The 16,931-nt window shown below is 41.8% G+C and overlaps 1 protein-coding gene across 1 annotated transcript in view; it reads left to right on the forward strand.

Moving 5' to 3' along the window:
* MYRFL (myelin regulatory factor like) overlaps positions 1–16,931 on the forward strand; it is a 118,872-nt gene that overhangs the window by 51,070 nt on the left and 50,871 nt on the right. Inside the window, exons 7-11 of the mRNA XM_029204213.1 lie at positions 3,034–3,184; positions 6,460–6,655; positions 8,642–8,718; positions 9,871–9,981; positions 12,100–12,190. Coding sequence (XP_029060046.1) covers positions 3,034–3,184; positions 6,460–6,655; positions 8,642–8,718; positions 9,871–9,981; positions 12,100–12,190 — 626 coding nt within the window. The remainder of the gene's footprint in view (positions 1–3,033; positions 3,185–6,459; positions 6,656–8,641; positions 8,719–9,870; positions 9,982–12,099; positions 12,191–16,931) is intronic.

Raw genomic sequence — 16,931 nt, forward strand, 5'->3', positions numbered from 1 at the left:
TAAACTCCTCTATGGTTTGGATTTCAGAATAGTGATTATTCCTGGGCAGGAGAAAGTAGTGACCAGAAAAGGGCATGAGCGCTTCTTCTAGAGTGCTGGAAGTGTCCTATTTCTTGATCTAGTGGTAGTTACCTAGTATAATTCATTTTATAAGAAAGTATCAAATTGTGTGCTAATGATCTGTGTACTCTCCTTCATATATATTATACTTTAATAATGAACGTTTATTGAAAAATAAGGGATCCTGACCTTGAAGATGAGTTAATGAGTTGATGAGAAACTATGCCAAGTGTCTGGGACAGTGCCTGCAGCACAGAAAGCACACAGGACCAGTAGATATCATTATTATTATCATTAATCTTGAGGTCCCAGATTGCCATCCCTGGGGCTCACCAGCTGATAGCTAGCTCCCAGGGAAGCCAGGACTATGTCAGTCCTATGGAATGGCTGCCCCGAAAATCTTGCTGCTGTGATGGGAAAGGTCTGGAAATACCTTTATCCTTGAGGACAATGTCCCCTACCCACTGCCCACCCTCCCTACCAGCACTTGGAGGAGTGGCGCTGACCTTTGGTTGATTCCCCTGGCGCCTTACTGCCATACTTGAGTAGGAAAGGGTCCCAGTTAGCTGGTATTCACTCAGGCCCATGACATTAATTATTTCACATTAGATAGAGTTACTATGGAGGCCAAGAACAGAAGTACTTGCCAAGGCTTGTTAGGAATAACTGAGTCACCTGAGTTGAAACAGATACGTGTGATAATGACAGTGCCGCTAATACTAACCAAAGGCACCATCGTTTAAACTCTTACTGGTGGCAGACACTGTGCTAAGCACTTACCGACGTGACTCACTGAATTCCTTCAACAGTCCTGGGAGGCATCATATTGTTACTCACATTTTGCAGGTGAAGAAACTGAAGCCTAGAGACATTAGACCATTTTCCTAATTGTGTAGCCAGTATATGTAGAGTTGTGATTCAAACCCAGTTCTGTCTGATTGCAAACTCCAAGCTCCTGAACTTCCTTTATCCTCTCTCTGCTGGAGGAGGGAGGAAGGAAAGATGGAAGAACTAGTTTCTCCCTTTCTCTGAACTTGGTTTAAGCAGGCAAACCATGGAAGGTTTTTTGTTTGCTTTAAAAAGCTTTTGAGCCAGGTAACTTTTGGAGGAGTGAGGGCATGAAGAGCTACTTGCATTGCTGACCTCCTGTATCCTTTTTATTTTATTTTGGCTGCGCCGGGTCTTAGTAATCGCACGCAGGATCTTTTTTTAGTTGCGGCACGCTGGCTTCTTAGTTGTGGCATGCATGTGGGATCTAGTTCCCTGACCAGGGATTGAACCCGGGCCCCCTGCATTGGGAGCGCAGAATCTTACCCACTGGACCACCAGGGAAGTCCCTGACCTCCTGTATTCTTAGCTGGGAAAAAGTTTTTCAGGATTTTGAGAAAATCCTTTTCCAAAACGGTTGTTTACAAAACCCCCAAAACAGATGTTCTGCTTAGGTGACAGGAAATAGTGATACCCCAAGAAAAACACAATTTCTGTGACATTTGGGATCCAAAGTAACCTGAGGCAGCTCTGCTATTTACTTAAGAAGTCCTCAATAAAAGTATAAAGAAAGAAAGCTAGGTGAGTGAAGGAAAAACCAGCCACATGCCCCTGCATTTTCCAAGCTGTGGGCTAAGTGCACATGCTGTATAGAAGCCGGTGTCATATCCCGTGTTGTTGCTTACAGCCGACACCTGATCTTATGTACACACACTATTTCCCTTTCACTCCTGATATCAGGCATGAGTAAAGGTAGGGGAGCTCACAGAAAAGGGTAACAGCAAACATCCTAATGGAATTTACATAAACTTCTGCGGTTGAATTGTACCATTTGGTACAATTAGACAAACTGAAATTAGACAAACAACTTGCAAGGATTATGCAAAAATAGTGGCTTGCACTTGTGAAATTGCTGTTACTGGACCATTTTGGAATACAAAAGTAGCAATTTCATATAGTTAATACTACCTTCTAACAAGATATTCTGTTACTTTATCTTGGTATTAGCTTTGAAAGTCCTTTCACTTCTATTATGATATTCTCTCTGCTGTGTGATGTTGCAAGATGGGCAGGACACCTGTTTCAATTTCCATTTTGCCGTTGAGGGAATTAAGACACTAAGTAAATAAATAACTCATCTAAGTTCAAAAAGTAGAGACCACAGAATCTTGGTGCCACAAGGGACCTATAATAGATTAGAGTGTATTGGTTGCAATTAACAAAAACAAAGAAAAAAAGGACAAAACAAAAAACAAAAAAACAAAAACCCTCAAACTGCCTTAAGCAAAAACAAAACAAACAAAAAATCAAAATGAGGGTCTTTACTGGCTCCTGTAACCCAAGATTTAGGAGTGGATCCCAGAACTCAAATCATGCCATCAGGACTGGGTGCCCTTCACTCTCAACTCTGCCTTCCGCTGTCCTGGCTTCATTCCCAGACAGGCTTTTCCCTCATGTCCCAAAATGGTGCCAGCAGCTCTTGGGGATGTGACTTATAGGTTCAAACCTCATGGAAAAGAATCAGCATCTTTGAACCCGTCTTCCCTAACATGCTGAGATCCACTTTGCTTGGATTGAATTAGGCCATGTGTCTACCTGGTGCAATTACTGATGCAAATAGTGAATGCTGTAGTTTGATTGATCAATCCTGCGTCCCCTACCCTCCTCAGGCTGGGAGTGGACTTCACCTGAATCACACAAACTGGGAGTGAGGAGACGCCATGACAGAAATAGGGTAGACAGATACTGAGGGAAAAGTTTCTGACAAGTGCTTGCCATGGCACCTTAGAATCACTGACCCCAAGCTGCTCATTTTACAGATGAGGAAACAAGGCCAGCCACATGCCCCCTGCCTCCCAACACTTGTCACTCCCCACACGGTCCCTCTGCCTCATACATGGCCTATGCATTAGCTCCATGCAGCTGTCTGTGAGTCTAGGAAAAACAGCCTCGGAGGAAAGATTTAATGCACTGATTTCTTTGCAGTGACAAGTAGGAGTCACAGCAGCGAAGTGCAAGACCACGACAGTGAGAGACAGAACATGATGCCTGTGGACCAGTGCTCTCCTGCTTTGAAGTGGCAGCCATACCGAAGCGTTCCTTGGCATAGTTTATTAAACAGTCAATATGAAAAACTGTAAGTGGCCTTAGGAACCCTGTGCTTGGCTGGAGAATGAGGGGAGAAAGGCAGTGCTGACTCTCAAAACTAAAGCCAAGTATTTGAGCTTTGATGCCACCCCTGATCAAATGGGATGCATCAGTCAGAAAGTGTGTCTTACTCCTTATATTTTGCATTTTAACAATAAATAGTTGGGTTTCTGGCCTTCAGGAATCCAGACCTGTAATTCTAACTCATAATTTACCCACTAAATGATGGAAGAAGAGGGAATCTTTCTGAGATCACATGCCCAGTTTAAACTAAAAGCTGGAAAATGGAGATTTCCCAAATCATTAACATTTAATCCTGCAGTTAGTTAAAAATTCCATAGAGTAGTTTTGGGGGGCCACATTAAATTGTTAGCTGCCCCAACATCTATGCTGCAAATCAGTATTGTCAATTTATTGTCAATACAGCCTGCAGCAATCATAGTTGATGGTGGCTTTATATTAAGAGACTGAAATCAAACCATACAAAATATCCTTAAACTGGAAAATTTTCATGCTATTCTTATGCCATTATAGTTTCGAGACATAAATGTGGACTTACGCATTATTGCTCTTAAACATCCTTCAAGCCTTCTCTTTAGTCCTTAGGATATAATTTACCTACCCAACTCTTCTAGAATTTTCATTGATTACAAATGCCTTCTTGAAACACTGAAGCGTGTTAATGGTTAAAGAATAGGATTTTCAATTAATAAACATAATATGAAATGAGAAACGCTGGGCTACAAACTTGAGGGTCTTCAGGGTATTTTCCAAACTCAAATATAGCTTCATTAAGAGCAAAACTTATCACTAGGACTTTTATGTTGGATGAACTAGACAGAAGAAATCTTTTCCCTAAAATCTAAGGAGTTAAACAGACTTTGGGAGTTGGTATGTTTAATAGGAGACAAAAAGAAGCAAGTTGCTACTTGTTTCATTGAAATGTCACAACTTGTATCTTTGCCACTGTGTGCAATAGAAAAAGAAAGGAAGGATCCATAGATCTTGGTTTTGAGTCAGCCTTCATTTGATGATTTTTTGGCAGTTCTTCCATATTCTATCCTAAGTACGAGTACCAAGGTATGAAACTGTCACACATATGCGCAGTATTTTAATTGAAGCCTATAATGCTTCCTAGTCTGTATGTATTTGAGTTGATCAAGTTTTCAAGGTAACATTTATCTCTCTTCTTACTCGAGTAGGTTTTTTAAGTTTATTTGGACAGCCAATCTATGCTCCACTGATCTGGAAAAAAAGGAGAACACAAGTAGTGTCAACTCAAAGGTGTAGAGGCAGATTTATTTTGAAGGCTTAGCCGTAATTCACTTTTCTTAAGCAAAAAAGGAAGGCAATATTCTTCTGGATTAGAACTCAGGCCATCTTGAATTCACTACTCACATCATTGAGACAGAAAATCACTTGTCTCTTCTTAGATTATTATGTCTAACTTGTCACAAAAATATCATTTTCCTAAATAACCTAAAAGCAATAAAGTTAGGGGATTAAAATTTTCTTACATCTTTTTTTGGGGGGAGTGATATTTACAACATGTGTTAAAAAGAGCTTTAAAAAGGCCAGTTTAGTTGACTTTATAATTAACTTTTGATATCAAAAACAGAATTGCTACTCTTAGGTAGGTAGAATAGTTTCTATAACCAGAGATTTGTGTTTAAGAGTCAGAATACTCTTCAGCTGTGTGTGTTGATTCAGTTTCTGCTTACAGCTGTCCCTCAATTTCGGGCTAATGCTCATATATGAGCTGCAAATCTTACCTTCTTTCCTTAGAGTTTTTGACAGTGAAACATGGAAGATCACAGAAAGATATTTCCTTTTATTTTTCTCAACCAAGAGAGCTCTTACTACCCTCTGTGGTAAAATGTATACAATTCAATCCATCCAGCCTTTCCACAAGCAAATTACAGATTAGTTCTAGAAACCTGAGTCAGTATGAAGTTCCCAGATGGCATAAGACATGTGGTCTTTATCAAATCCTTCATTCAGTGGTCTTTGCCTTTGCTGCTGGTGGGCACCGTGGTTGTCGGGCCTTTGATCAGCTTCTTGAGGGTAATCAGTGACCTAGTGAGTTGATCCATTGGTGAGGTGCTTAACTTGCAAAGAACACAAACACTCTTTTCCCAGGAGACCCATTCATATTTTCTGTCTCTGAAATTAGAGGAAAATTTAGAAACTCTATGTTGTTCATTAAATGGCAGCCATCCAAATTGAGATCCCAGGAAGCAAAGATCCACAGAGTGACCGAGAGCTAGCAAAGCAGTTAAGTACTGCCCTCCTCTGTGTGTTATCTGAGGAAGGAGCTCCCTTCCTGAGGAACATTTAGGAAACTTGATGCATTAAAAATCATCAAGATATGTTCCATATCTATAACGCATATGGAAAAAATTACCAAAGGAGTTTTCAACTTTTATATTTTCTTCTCTACTTGATAATGTTACATGTTTAATAGGTTTTATTTTTACTAACATTTAAAAGTATTTAAATAAACATATAATACACAAAGCATTGCTATTGAAAATGATTTGATAAAACAAATAAAGCAAGAGTCTGATCAGCCATCCCACCATCATCCCATTTTTTTTTCTTGCAGAAGTAAACAGCATAGTAGGTATTCAGTGCTATTATCAGATCAGGAAGATAAAAAGGAAATGACCATACTTTAGTGAAAACATGTTTACAATCAGTAGTCTGACTGGCTCTGGTTACTCTGGTTTAAAGCTTCTGCTGGTAGTTCTGACCAGTCTGCTTTTTTCATATGACTGCCAGGAGGCTGAACATTCATTCATCTGAGTGATATGCATTCATTCATTCGTTTGAGTGTGGTGTTGCTGATGAAATTAGAGGTTTTTTTTTTTAAGGAGGAAAGAGATGAATTCTATCCCAGATATTTCATATGTCTGATTAATGTACTAACTTCTCAACTTCTAGCCTACGTCTTTCTATTGTACAGTGGAGTCAAATTAGAAGTCTAGGGAGCACAAGGGGAAAAGGCAGGCTGAGGAAACAATGCTTCCATTTGGCAGGAATTGTGCTTCTTCCCCGTGAACATAAAAAGCTGGGAGAGAGCCAGCTGTACTCCGAAATACTATTTTCATTTCCTTGGTGAAAATTAACGAAATTGATTAAATATAGCAACAGGTACTTTCCACAATATATTTTCCTGAAATGGTTGTATAATTAATATTGTTCATGAAAGAAAATGTGTAGAAAATATTTGTAAAACCGGTTTCTTGCTTCCACTTTTCATAGACCTGATATAGGCTATCGAGTTGTTACAGACAAAGGATTTAATTTTTCACCAGCAGATGAAGCTTTTGTTTGCCAAAAGAAGAACCACTTTCAGATCACCATCCACATCCAAGTTTGGGGAAGCCCAAAATTTGTCAAAACCCAAATGGGTCCAAAGCCAGTAGAAATGTTCTACGTGAAAGCTTTTGGGATTAAGGTAAGTCTTTTATTTAGTTCAGTTTAATTCAGCCAGCATTTACTAAGTGTTCCAGTTGTCTGTTGCTGCATAACGATCTATCCCCAAACTTGGCAACTGAAAATAATCAGTCATTGATTTGGGTCACATATCTGTAACTTGGTCAGGGCTTGGCTCTGACAGCTCATCTCTGCTCAGGAGTCATCAGCTGGGGCAGCTCATCTGGGCCTGGATCCAGTTTCCAAGATGGCTCACTCACATGTCTGTCAAGTCTGTGCTGGCCATCAGCCAGGAGCTCACAGGGGCCTGTAGCTGGGAGGCCTTGGCTCTTCTCCATGTAGATTTCTCTGTGGGACAGCTTGTGCTTCCTCACAGCATGGTGAACGGCTTCTAAGAATAAAGGCTTCAAGGCACAGGAAATGAAAGCTGCCAATTTCTTAAGCCTGGGCTCAGAATCTGGTAGAACCTCACTTCAAGCTACAGTTTTAAAGTCTTTTAGTGTATAAATCTTGCACTTCTTTTGCTGAGTGTAATTATTTTATTATTTTTGATGCTGGTGCATTTTCACATGCAGTAAGTTCATAGTTTTCACCGAAATCTCAAAGAGGTCTCTAACTTAAAAAAGCCAAGCTAATCTAGTCAATGCCCCCCCCTTTTCCAGTTTAACAGAGGGGAAAACCAGGCCCAGTAAAGTCACACAGTTCATCCAAAATATTAAATGATAGAGCTGGGATTAGAATGCAGGTAGGATGACTTCTGAGTGATCAACGAGTATTTATTACATTATTACCTGAGATCCAGCTCCTTAGGGTGAGGAACATCCATTACCTGCATTTTTTTTTTTCTGACCTGGGCTCAGGCACTGAGTCTCCCAAAGTGGGGCTTGACTGTTGAACACACCAGCTGATCTTGCTCCAAACCAAACCAAAAGAAAACAACAAACAAACAACAATGAAGTATATTTTTCTGAGTATGGAATTAATATGAGTCCATTGTGAACATTATGGAACATAATAGAAAAGTATGAAGAAGAGTAAAATTCGTTCATATTTGGGATCCACCACTTGGTAGCCTAATTTTTCCTCATTGTTTTCTATTATTAAAATTACTCTCATATTAATAATATTATACTGTGAAAATGGCATTATATAATATCATTGAAGTCTATAAAATATTATTTACAAAGATGATATGGTTTTCCATTATATCGAGATACTACCATATTAATTCCTGTATTATTGTAAATTTTGTTTATTTCCAATTTTTTATTGTCATTGATAAAACTGCAGTGAACATCCAGGTACATCCATCCTTGTATGAGGATAAATTCCAAAAGAGGGGTTGCACATCGGACATATGATCGGTATTAAAAACGCTTGATGTTGGTGGCCCAGTTGCTTTCCAGAAAGACCGTTACTATGCAAATACCTACAAACCATATATGATAGGGCAGATCTCACCAGGCCCTTGCCACTGTCTTCACTTATAACAAGAGTTTGTAGCAACTACTGAATAAATGTCATTCCTATATTTTATTTATTTTATTGTTTTTTGTTGTTTCTTTTTATTAGAATGCAAGCTCTGCAAGGGCTGGCATTTCTGTTAGTCTCGTCTTCTCATCTGTAATGCCTAGAGCAATGCCTGCTGCACAGCAGGTGCTCAGCAAGTATTTATAAAATGAATGACTGACTGAATGAATGAATGAATGAGTACATGTATCCTTTGAGCTGCCTTGCTCCTGTGTTTTACTAGTCCACTCTATATTCCCTGCTTACCTGAAATCCTCTGTTGTCTTGTGTTTTCTTTGTTTAGTTCTACAGGTATCTGTTTCTTTTCTCACCAATAACGCACTCCTTTAAGGTGCCCTACATCCCTTCAGCGACTTGCCCCTCCTGCAAAGTGCCTAACATGATGCCTTGGGAAACTTTAAGTATTTGAAAATTATTTACTAATGAACTTTTTAATTAATAAAGAAATTAATTGTTAATTACTTTTTGTTCTACACAGGTAGAGGCCACCAATCAGATAATTGCTATTGAACAGTCCCAAGCAGATAGAAGCAAAAAGATTTTCAATCCTGTTAAGTAAGAATTTCTTTTCTGAATTCCCTTGTGAATGTTTTGGGAAGAAGGCCTATTGCCAAATTTATTTTGTTTATTTAAAATGAATTCTGCTGTAGGAACTAAATTAGTAATAATATGTTAATATTATGAACACATGCTTATCAACAAAAGTAGGTAAAACCATTGAAATAATCACAAAAAAAGTCTTATAAAAAGCTCCACTTTAAGGTCATCATTATTTATATGATCATTTATTACTGACAACCTTGCTAACAACTTTGGTTCCTGGAGATAGATTATGATTAGATCTTTCTTTTAATTTTTCATTTAAATCAGCATGAGGCTGATTGAATTGATTTCAAGGCTCTGGATCCATGCTGTGCTTACAATTCATTCTTTCTTGTTTTCTTTTTTTTAAGCAGTGTTGATAGATTGCCTAATGGGTTCCAAAATAGAAAGCATACAGGACTGGGATTATTCAAAACAATGTGGTGGTCCAAAGCAATATGGCAGTAAAGCAAGAGGTTGCCCTACAGAATGAATGGGATTTGCTTTTCGACTGATTTGGCTGGGATGATTTGACCCTGAGTCAGTCCTATTTGGGGGAAGAAGATGGTCTTATAGCCCGGACAGGCCAGCGGGAGCTCAGCCTGAAGCTCAAGCAGGAGCCGCAGTACAGACAGCTCTGCTCTTGCCTGGTACATCTGGGTCTCCCTCGCTGCGAGGCTGTGTGTGCTCTTCCTTAGGAGCACGCTGCCTTCCACAGCCAGGTCAGGAGAGGGCAAATACGTGAAGGAGATGCGAAGGAGTTCATGAGGAACCTAGAAGAACCGCTTCAGTCAGGAGGCGAGTGTTCTAGCAACCGTGGCACAGGTGAAACAGCTTTTCTCCTGTTGTCGCGGTCAAAGAATCCGTCTGTGGGAGTGTGCGACCCTTACGAGTCCGAAACTCCGGGCTTGAGCTGCTGCTGGATGAACGTTTCTAACTATTCAAGAATTACTCCCTGGCAGCCATTCCTGACCAGGCTGTGGGTACTTTACTAAAAATCAGTGTCCTGCACAGTGTGATGAGAGCAGGGGACTGAACATACCTGAGAAGCTAAGAATGAGTCCGATATGATCAAAGACTTTGTGTTCTCTTACAGTCTCTCGATATTTTTGTTGTTTGTTTTAGAATCGACCTGTTGGCCGACCAGGTAACCAAAGTAACGCTGGGCCGGTTACACTTCAGCGAAACCACGGCAAATAACATGAGAAAGAAGGGAAAGCCAAACCCTGACCAGAGGTACTGGCGTGGTGTGTATGCCTCAGGCTGGCTGGTTACGTTACCTGATGGCCCAGGGCCCTCCAGCAGCCCCTCTGATCCTGTTGGTCCTACCAGCCGGCAGGCCGGGCCTCCCTCAGTTGCTTCCCTCCCTTCTCTGACTCTTCCCGTTTGTTGACCCATCTCATTTACCCTTAGACATCTTTCTTCTTCCATCCTCACTCCCCACAATGCCTCCTCTCCTGCCCAGCGCCCGGTCATCTTGTCTTGATTCTCTCCATGATCCTCTAGAGGGACCATATGTTCATGTCTCAAGGCTGGCCGAGGGTTGAGGATTGACTGCATTTCTTGAGAATTCTGTGTGCTGGCCACTAGTTTAATGACCCGAGCCCTGCAGCTCTGCTGTAGCATTTTTTTGAAAAGAAAATAAATTTGCATTAATGATTTATACCTGTGGTTCTCATAATGTGGTCCCAGGACTAGGCGAGATGGCATCACCTGGACACTTATTAGAAATGCAAGTTGTCAGGCCTCACCGAGAACCTACGGGATCAACAACTAGGGGTGGGGTCCAGCGATCTATATTTTAACAAGCTCCCAGGTGATTTGATGCATGCAAGTTTAAGAACCACTGGTTTTAGAACATAGGTTTTGGAGTTGGAGGGAATTGAGTTTGAATATTTCATACTGCCATTTACTAGCTGGGTGACCCTGAGCATGGAACTTAACCTCTCTGAGGTTTCCTATTCTGTAAAATGGGGACAATATCCATATTTTACTCCAATAAGGTTGTTTTGGGGTTCTAAATGAAATAATATAGATAAACTGCTTGGCCCAGTAGATGGTGGCTAATCGTCATCATCTTCATAACAATTACTACGATTACTGACTGACTTTAGATAAAGGGGAGAACTCTTGCCCTCCAGGGATTAGAGACTTTAGAGTGTTACAGAAGTTGGTGAAGTGTTGTTGTTTTTTTTTTTTATGCAGTTCTTAAAGCAAAAGCTTTTCTGATAGGGATAGTTTTTATTTTGACTTTCAAGAAATGGTCTAATAAGGACCTAACTGTATATAGCACAGGTAACTCTACTCAGTACGCTGTAATGACCTATATGGGAAAAGAATCTAAAAAAGAGTGGACATATGTGTATGTAGAACTGATTCACTTTGCTGTACACCTGAAACTAACACAACATTGTAAATTAGCTATACTCTGATAAAGTTTTTTTTGAAAATGCATCATGCTTTATAAAAAAAAACAAAAAGAAATAGTCTTATCTTAAAAATGTCTCATCAATGGTACACATGAAGAAGCAATTAAAATCACAGTGAGGGGCTTCCCTGGTGGCGCAGTGGTTGAGAGTCCGCCTGCCGATGCAGGGCACACGGGTTTGTGCGCCGGTCCGGGAAGATCCCACATGCCGCGGAGCGGCTGGGCCCGTGAGCCATGGCCGCTGAGCCTGCGCGTCCGGAGCCTGTGCTCCGCAACGGGAGAGGCCACAACAGTGAGAGGCCCGCGTACTGCAAAAAAAAAAAAATCACAGTGAGGAAGGTTGCCTTGATAACCATCGGAAGGGAGGGTTCTGGTCTTTGACTAAAGTCATGGCCAGAGGATGTGAAAGGTGCAGTTTCCATGGCCAAGAGCAGATCAGGGCGGAAGGAGACTGTGTGGCTGGGCAAGCCCTGCTGGGTCACCATGCATTATGGCCTAGGATGTGTGGCTTGGATGGCTCTGGACAAGGGGACCTGGAAGGTGGCTTTTTGTTGTGCAAGTGCGCGGCAGCAGTGCTGTGTTGAGGGCCCAGGAATGCAGTAGAGTAAGGTCTGCACCAGGCCAGTGCAGATGGGCTGAACCCAGGCCCCCAGCAGGATGTCTGCTCAGTGAGGGCTGCTTTGGGCCTGCAAAACAGCTCACACATCCCTCAAGCCGGGCAAAGGGCAGACCCAGAACAACAGCGAGTGAATCAACTCCTCTCTGGTTTCGCAGGAGGGGCAACTTAGAGCAGCAGAGAAACTCTTTAAATACGCGAACCCGTCTGGGTAAATTCACTCTTGATTAACTGTCGGGTGGCATTCGATTGCACAGATTATGTCTCTGTTTCCTGATGTGTTGGCATTGGTCTGCTATTTCTGAACTAGATACTTCATGCTGGTGGTCGGACTGTATGCTGCTAACCAAGACCAGTTCTACCTGTTGTCTGCTCACGCCTCTGAACGGATCATTGTAAGGGTAAGCTCGGTCCTTTGACTTTTCTGGATCCCACCTGCTTTTTCACCTGTAAGTAGACTTTGCATATTCAGTGGAATGCATGAAGTATGCAGTTTCTCAATTGCCAATGATGACAAGGATAGTGATAGCAATAGCAGATACTGTTATTTTTAGTTTTTACGCAGTGGTTCTCAACCAGAGCTTTTGTCTCCCAAGGGTCATTTGGCAATGTCTGCAAACATTTTTGGTTGTCACAGCTGGGGGTGCTACTGGCGTCTAGTGGATAAAGGCCAGGGATGCTGCTCCACACCTCATGATGCCCAGGACGGCCTCCACAGCAAAGAGCTATCCCTCCCCGAACGTCGGTAGTGCTGCAGTTGAGAAAGTTTTTACAGTATGTTCTAGGCACTGGGCTAAATAATTTCTATATGACATCATTTTACATTGTTTCATTTTTACATTACATCCTTTATACCCAGAGAAGCTAAGGCTTAGGAGGAAGAGAAAGTCATCCGTGAGCACAAAGCTGATAAATGATGGAGCCCAGGTTATAACCCAGTTCCTCTGACCCCAAAGCCCACAGGGTAGGGAAAGAGGTAGGAAGGCATTCCATGCCCCAAAGTGATTGGTGACCCCAGGGACATCTGGGCCACTGCGCAGCACACAGTAATGGCTCAGCACGTTTTGCTGAATGAATGATTGGTCACAGCTGTGGACGGGAGCTGTTGGCAGCTGTAGCAGCATCTGTGAGGGGCCAGGCCAGCCAGCACAGAGAATGCCAGGGCCATGAGGTAACAGGTGACCACAGGCCTGGCAGCCCTGGGAGGGACTGCTTTGTTACGGATCTTTGAAGTGGCACAGGGGGGCATGCACGCTCCAGTAGGGAAAATGGTTTACGATGGGCACGTCCACTTACATGGCTGTTAAACTTTGGCCTGGGGACAAGATCTGCCCATCTGGGGAAGTGAGTCTTCCCTTGCTTGCCTTGAGCTATTCTGAAACAAAGGACCCTCTGTGTAATTCTTCTAGTCAATAAAAAGTAAGGCATCTATTACTGGAACTCTTGACACTGCATCTCAGAGTTTCAATGGAAGTAAAGTAATGATGGAAACGAGGTAAAGCACTGATGCTGAGGGCCGGTTATGTGCCTGCCAGCATGCACGCCCTGGGCTGTGTTTTTATGGGGCCTGATCTAAGCTGTGGCAGAACAGCCTCCCTCGCGGCACAGGCAGGTGGGGTCCCCTCCTTTGGTCATGAGCCGAGGGCAGAGGTTCCTGCCCTTCCCTCAGAAGGGGTCAGAGGGGTCTTTGACAAGCCTTACCTGATGTAATCTGGGATTGCTTTGCTGCGCTAACAAATCCGATTTAAGTCAAGTCTGGAAACCTAGGTTGCTTACTTTTTCTGATTCCTCACAGGAAGGAATAAAGACAGACAACGCCTTTCTTTTCAGAGTTAGGGTAGATTGGATATCATGAGAGTGCCTCTCTGAGCTGTGGAATTCATGCTTGAGTCAGGCAGTCTGCTAGTCACCTGCATACTTAAATAATTTACCTGGTGTTGAGGTTTCTCCATTTCCTGCTGACAGCCCCTGCAAAGCTATACTTTGGCTGCCGTGCGAGTCTACACAGCAGCATCGTGAGAGGGGCCACACCCCTGGACATTCTGTTACCAGCACTGTCTGTTAACGGGCACCTTCTCGTATCCAAAGCACAATAATTTCACTCATAATGATGACTTTGAGAAGTTGAAAGTGTCTGCAATTTATGTTAAGTATGAATACTAAAAAAACAAATTAGTATAGATTTGGTGTCATATTATTCACTACGTTTTTATTTTTTTTAAAATGATTGTATTCCAGATTCAATGGCTTTCTTCCAGCCATAATTTTTGGTTAAAGGGAATACCCTATTCTATATGTGTGCTGGGTAACACAAGTTACCTTAACAACAATGAGGAAAAAATGATAGTAATAATATCTTCCCCTCAAACTGGAAGTATCTTATTGATATTATTTCATTCTAACCCCAAAACGCTGAGTGAAAATGAATGCAGACTTTTGAATTTGTTTAATCATATAATGTTTAAACCAACCAAGAGAAAAACTGAATTTAGGAAATGGCGTTATTGGTTGAATCAGTGAGTTTTAGAAATGTCCCCAGAGCACACATCTTGCCCCTGAGATTCTAGAGGGCACTAAACAGGTATATGTATCATGGGTTGAGCAGAGGGCAGACCAGTCTACATTCTATAAAAAAGCTAGATGTGCCCTCTTGGGTCATGGTCTGGGTCTGTTAGTTTGAGTTCTAGAACGAAGGAAGAAAAATGTGACAAGACATTACAAGACCTGACCACATTACATGGAGACCTGCAAATTGCATTCAGCAGATCCAGATTCATTTTGAGACCTAAGAGTCATTTCTCCTCATAGCAGAAATTAACATAAGGGCAATTGTATGAAGGCTGGAGTAGATGAATTTTAGGGCTGCAGGAGGGGTTCAGGAGACCAGGCTGGTCAGAATTCTCCTTGGAGAGAGAATGGTGGGCAGGACCCAGCAATTATTCATCGGGGTTGTCAATCAAAACAGCTTTGGAAATATATTTTGGTCCCATACTGTAAACTGACCAATTTAATGGAAATTAAAATTTACTCCAAAGAACAGATTTATTTCCCAGGTCTTTGTTTTGGGGAGCATTCCCCAGCAGGATTCCTTCAGATTCTCCTTGTTAATGACTAGGCTTCCCTTCAGCTCTACGTTTCTTCTAAAACACATAATTAAACCTGGTTTGAAGTGTTGCAAGCAGGAGGGATGATTATTTTTGTCTGCCTTTCAAAGACACGCCAGGGTTTCCTAGTTTTGAACACTAATAAGTTATTCCAGTTATCTTCCAGAATAATAGAAATGGGAACGTCCCCCAAAAGTCCTCCTTTATTGCTCTGCAACCGCAGGGTCGTGAAGGTGGGAAACCAACACCAAGGGCCAGGAGAGACAAGGGAAGCGATGCAGTTGCAAGGATGGCAAGGTATGGGGGGAGAGCAGAGCCATTTCAGGTGCCATCTCAGTTTTCACTGGCTCTTGCCCATTTCTGACCACAAATCTCCCTTCCCTTTCCCAACACACTAGAGCTACACACACACACACACGCACACACACGCACACCTCCTCTGGAGTTCAGTTGAATTTTTATTTACCCAAAGGAATCAGTGTGTGGAGCAATGTCTGTTTCACTCTGCAGTTGGGATTCAACAGAACCGTCTACTATGAAAGGGGTAACTCATGACCTCTTTCATAGTAGTAGCATGGAAGTAGTGTATGACATAAAGAAGTCCTTCTTAAACTTTATGGAGAATAAGAATGCCCTGGAGAGCTTGTGAAAACACAGATACCTGGGTCCCACCTCCACAATTTTTGATTCAGTAGGTTGGAGATGTCTGAGAATATGCATTTCTAACAAGCTTCCTGGAGACGCTGATACTGCTGGCCTGTGGACCACACTTAGAGTAGCATCGGTAGATAGCATTCCTAGGCCCATTTTCGATAGTCTTTGCACAAGGTACAAGAATGAATTTCTTATGAACTGCCTTCCTCAGCTCAAGCTTTCCTATTATGCTCTTTGACTGCTCTTTAGAAGCCCAAACAATGGTAAAGCAAAGAAATTCCAGCTTTCCATTCCAAACTTGAATGGCCTCAAATTACTGCTAGTGTTTCCTATTCCAAGCATCTGCAGGGGGCACCATTTACATTGTATTCTTTGTGAACAGAGTTCCCTTGGAATTGTGCGGCTCTGCAGGTGCGTCACTGAGGAGAGCAGATTCATTGAGTGTAGGTTGAATGGTGGTTACTCTGCACAGCAGAGTGTGTGGAGCATGAACTTGAGACTGCATCCTCATTTTTACGAAGTGTTCATGCATACGTGATTTCCTTTAATTCCCACAGCCCTGTGAGACAGGTAAAGAAGACACTATTATCTTTATTCTTCAGGGGAGAAAACTGGTACAGAAAGGTTAAGTAACTGTCCCAAAGTCACACAGCTAGTTTGTGTCACAATACAGACTAGAATGTTCGGGTCTTCCCTAAATATATGAGGCTGTGTGATAAATAATAAAAGTATTTTAGAAACTGTAATTCATTCTGATGTTTGATAGCAATCAACCGCTATTGGGCCACATCTGAACACAGCTTCATGACTCCAGAATGTTTTTCTGTGATTCCATTTTAGTTTGCTTTGACCCATTAACATTCTGGATACCAGAGAAGGGAAATAAGTTCACACATTTCATAATAACATTTCCCATTACTGATGAGGACTCCTCCTTAGGGCTCTATATTTAAACCATTGTAGATATGTGACCCTTTCCAAAATGATTTGAACATGTTTTAGAGATTTGAGTTTTCATTTGATGAAATCCAAGTGAGATGGTTGTAATTGTTCCCCCAAATCGAATCTACTTATATCCGCCGTTCCAGTACCGTCAGGTTACAAACAGGATAATAGTTATCCCAAAGCTCATTAAGAAAAAGAAAATCCATCACTGTCCCATTCTGCTTCCTTGAAGTGGCTCATTATGTTCAGAGCAGAGGAAAATGCATCAACATTTTATATGGCATACCTTTGGATTTAGTTGATTGCTCGCTATAAAAGGATTTGAGTCAAAGCCAATTTGCCATTCACAACCAAGGAGGCTCTAGGGATCTTGCGGAAAAGCTCTTTGTTCAAGTGAATTCACACAAAATAATGTTCAAAGTTGTTACTTTATATTCTT

This window comes from Monodon monoceros, unplaced genomic scaffold, assembly GCF_005190385.1.
Source record: "Monodon monoceros isolate NGI ecotype Baffin Bay Population unplaced genomic scaffold, NGI_Narwhal_1 Super_Scaffold_6, whole genome shotgun sequence".
NCBI lineage: Eukaryota > Metazoa > Chordata > Mammalia > Artiodactyla > Monodontidae > Monodon > Monodon monoceros.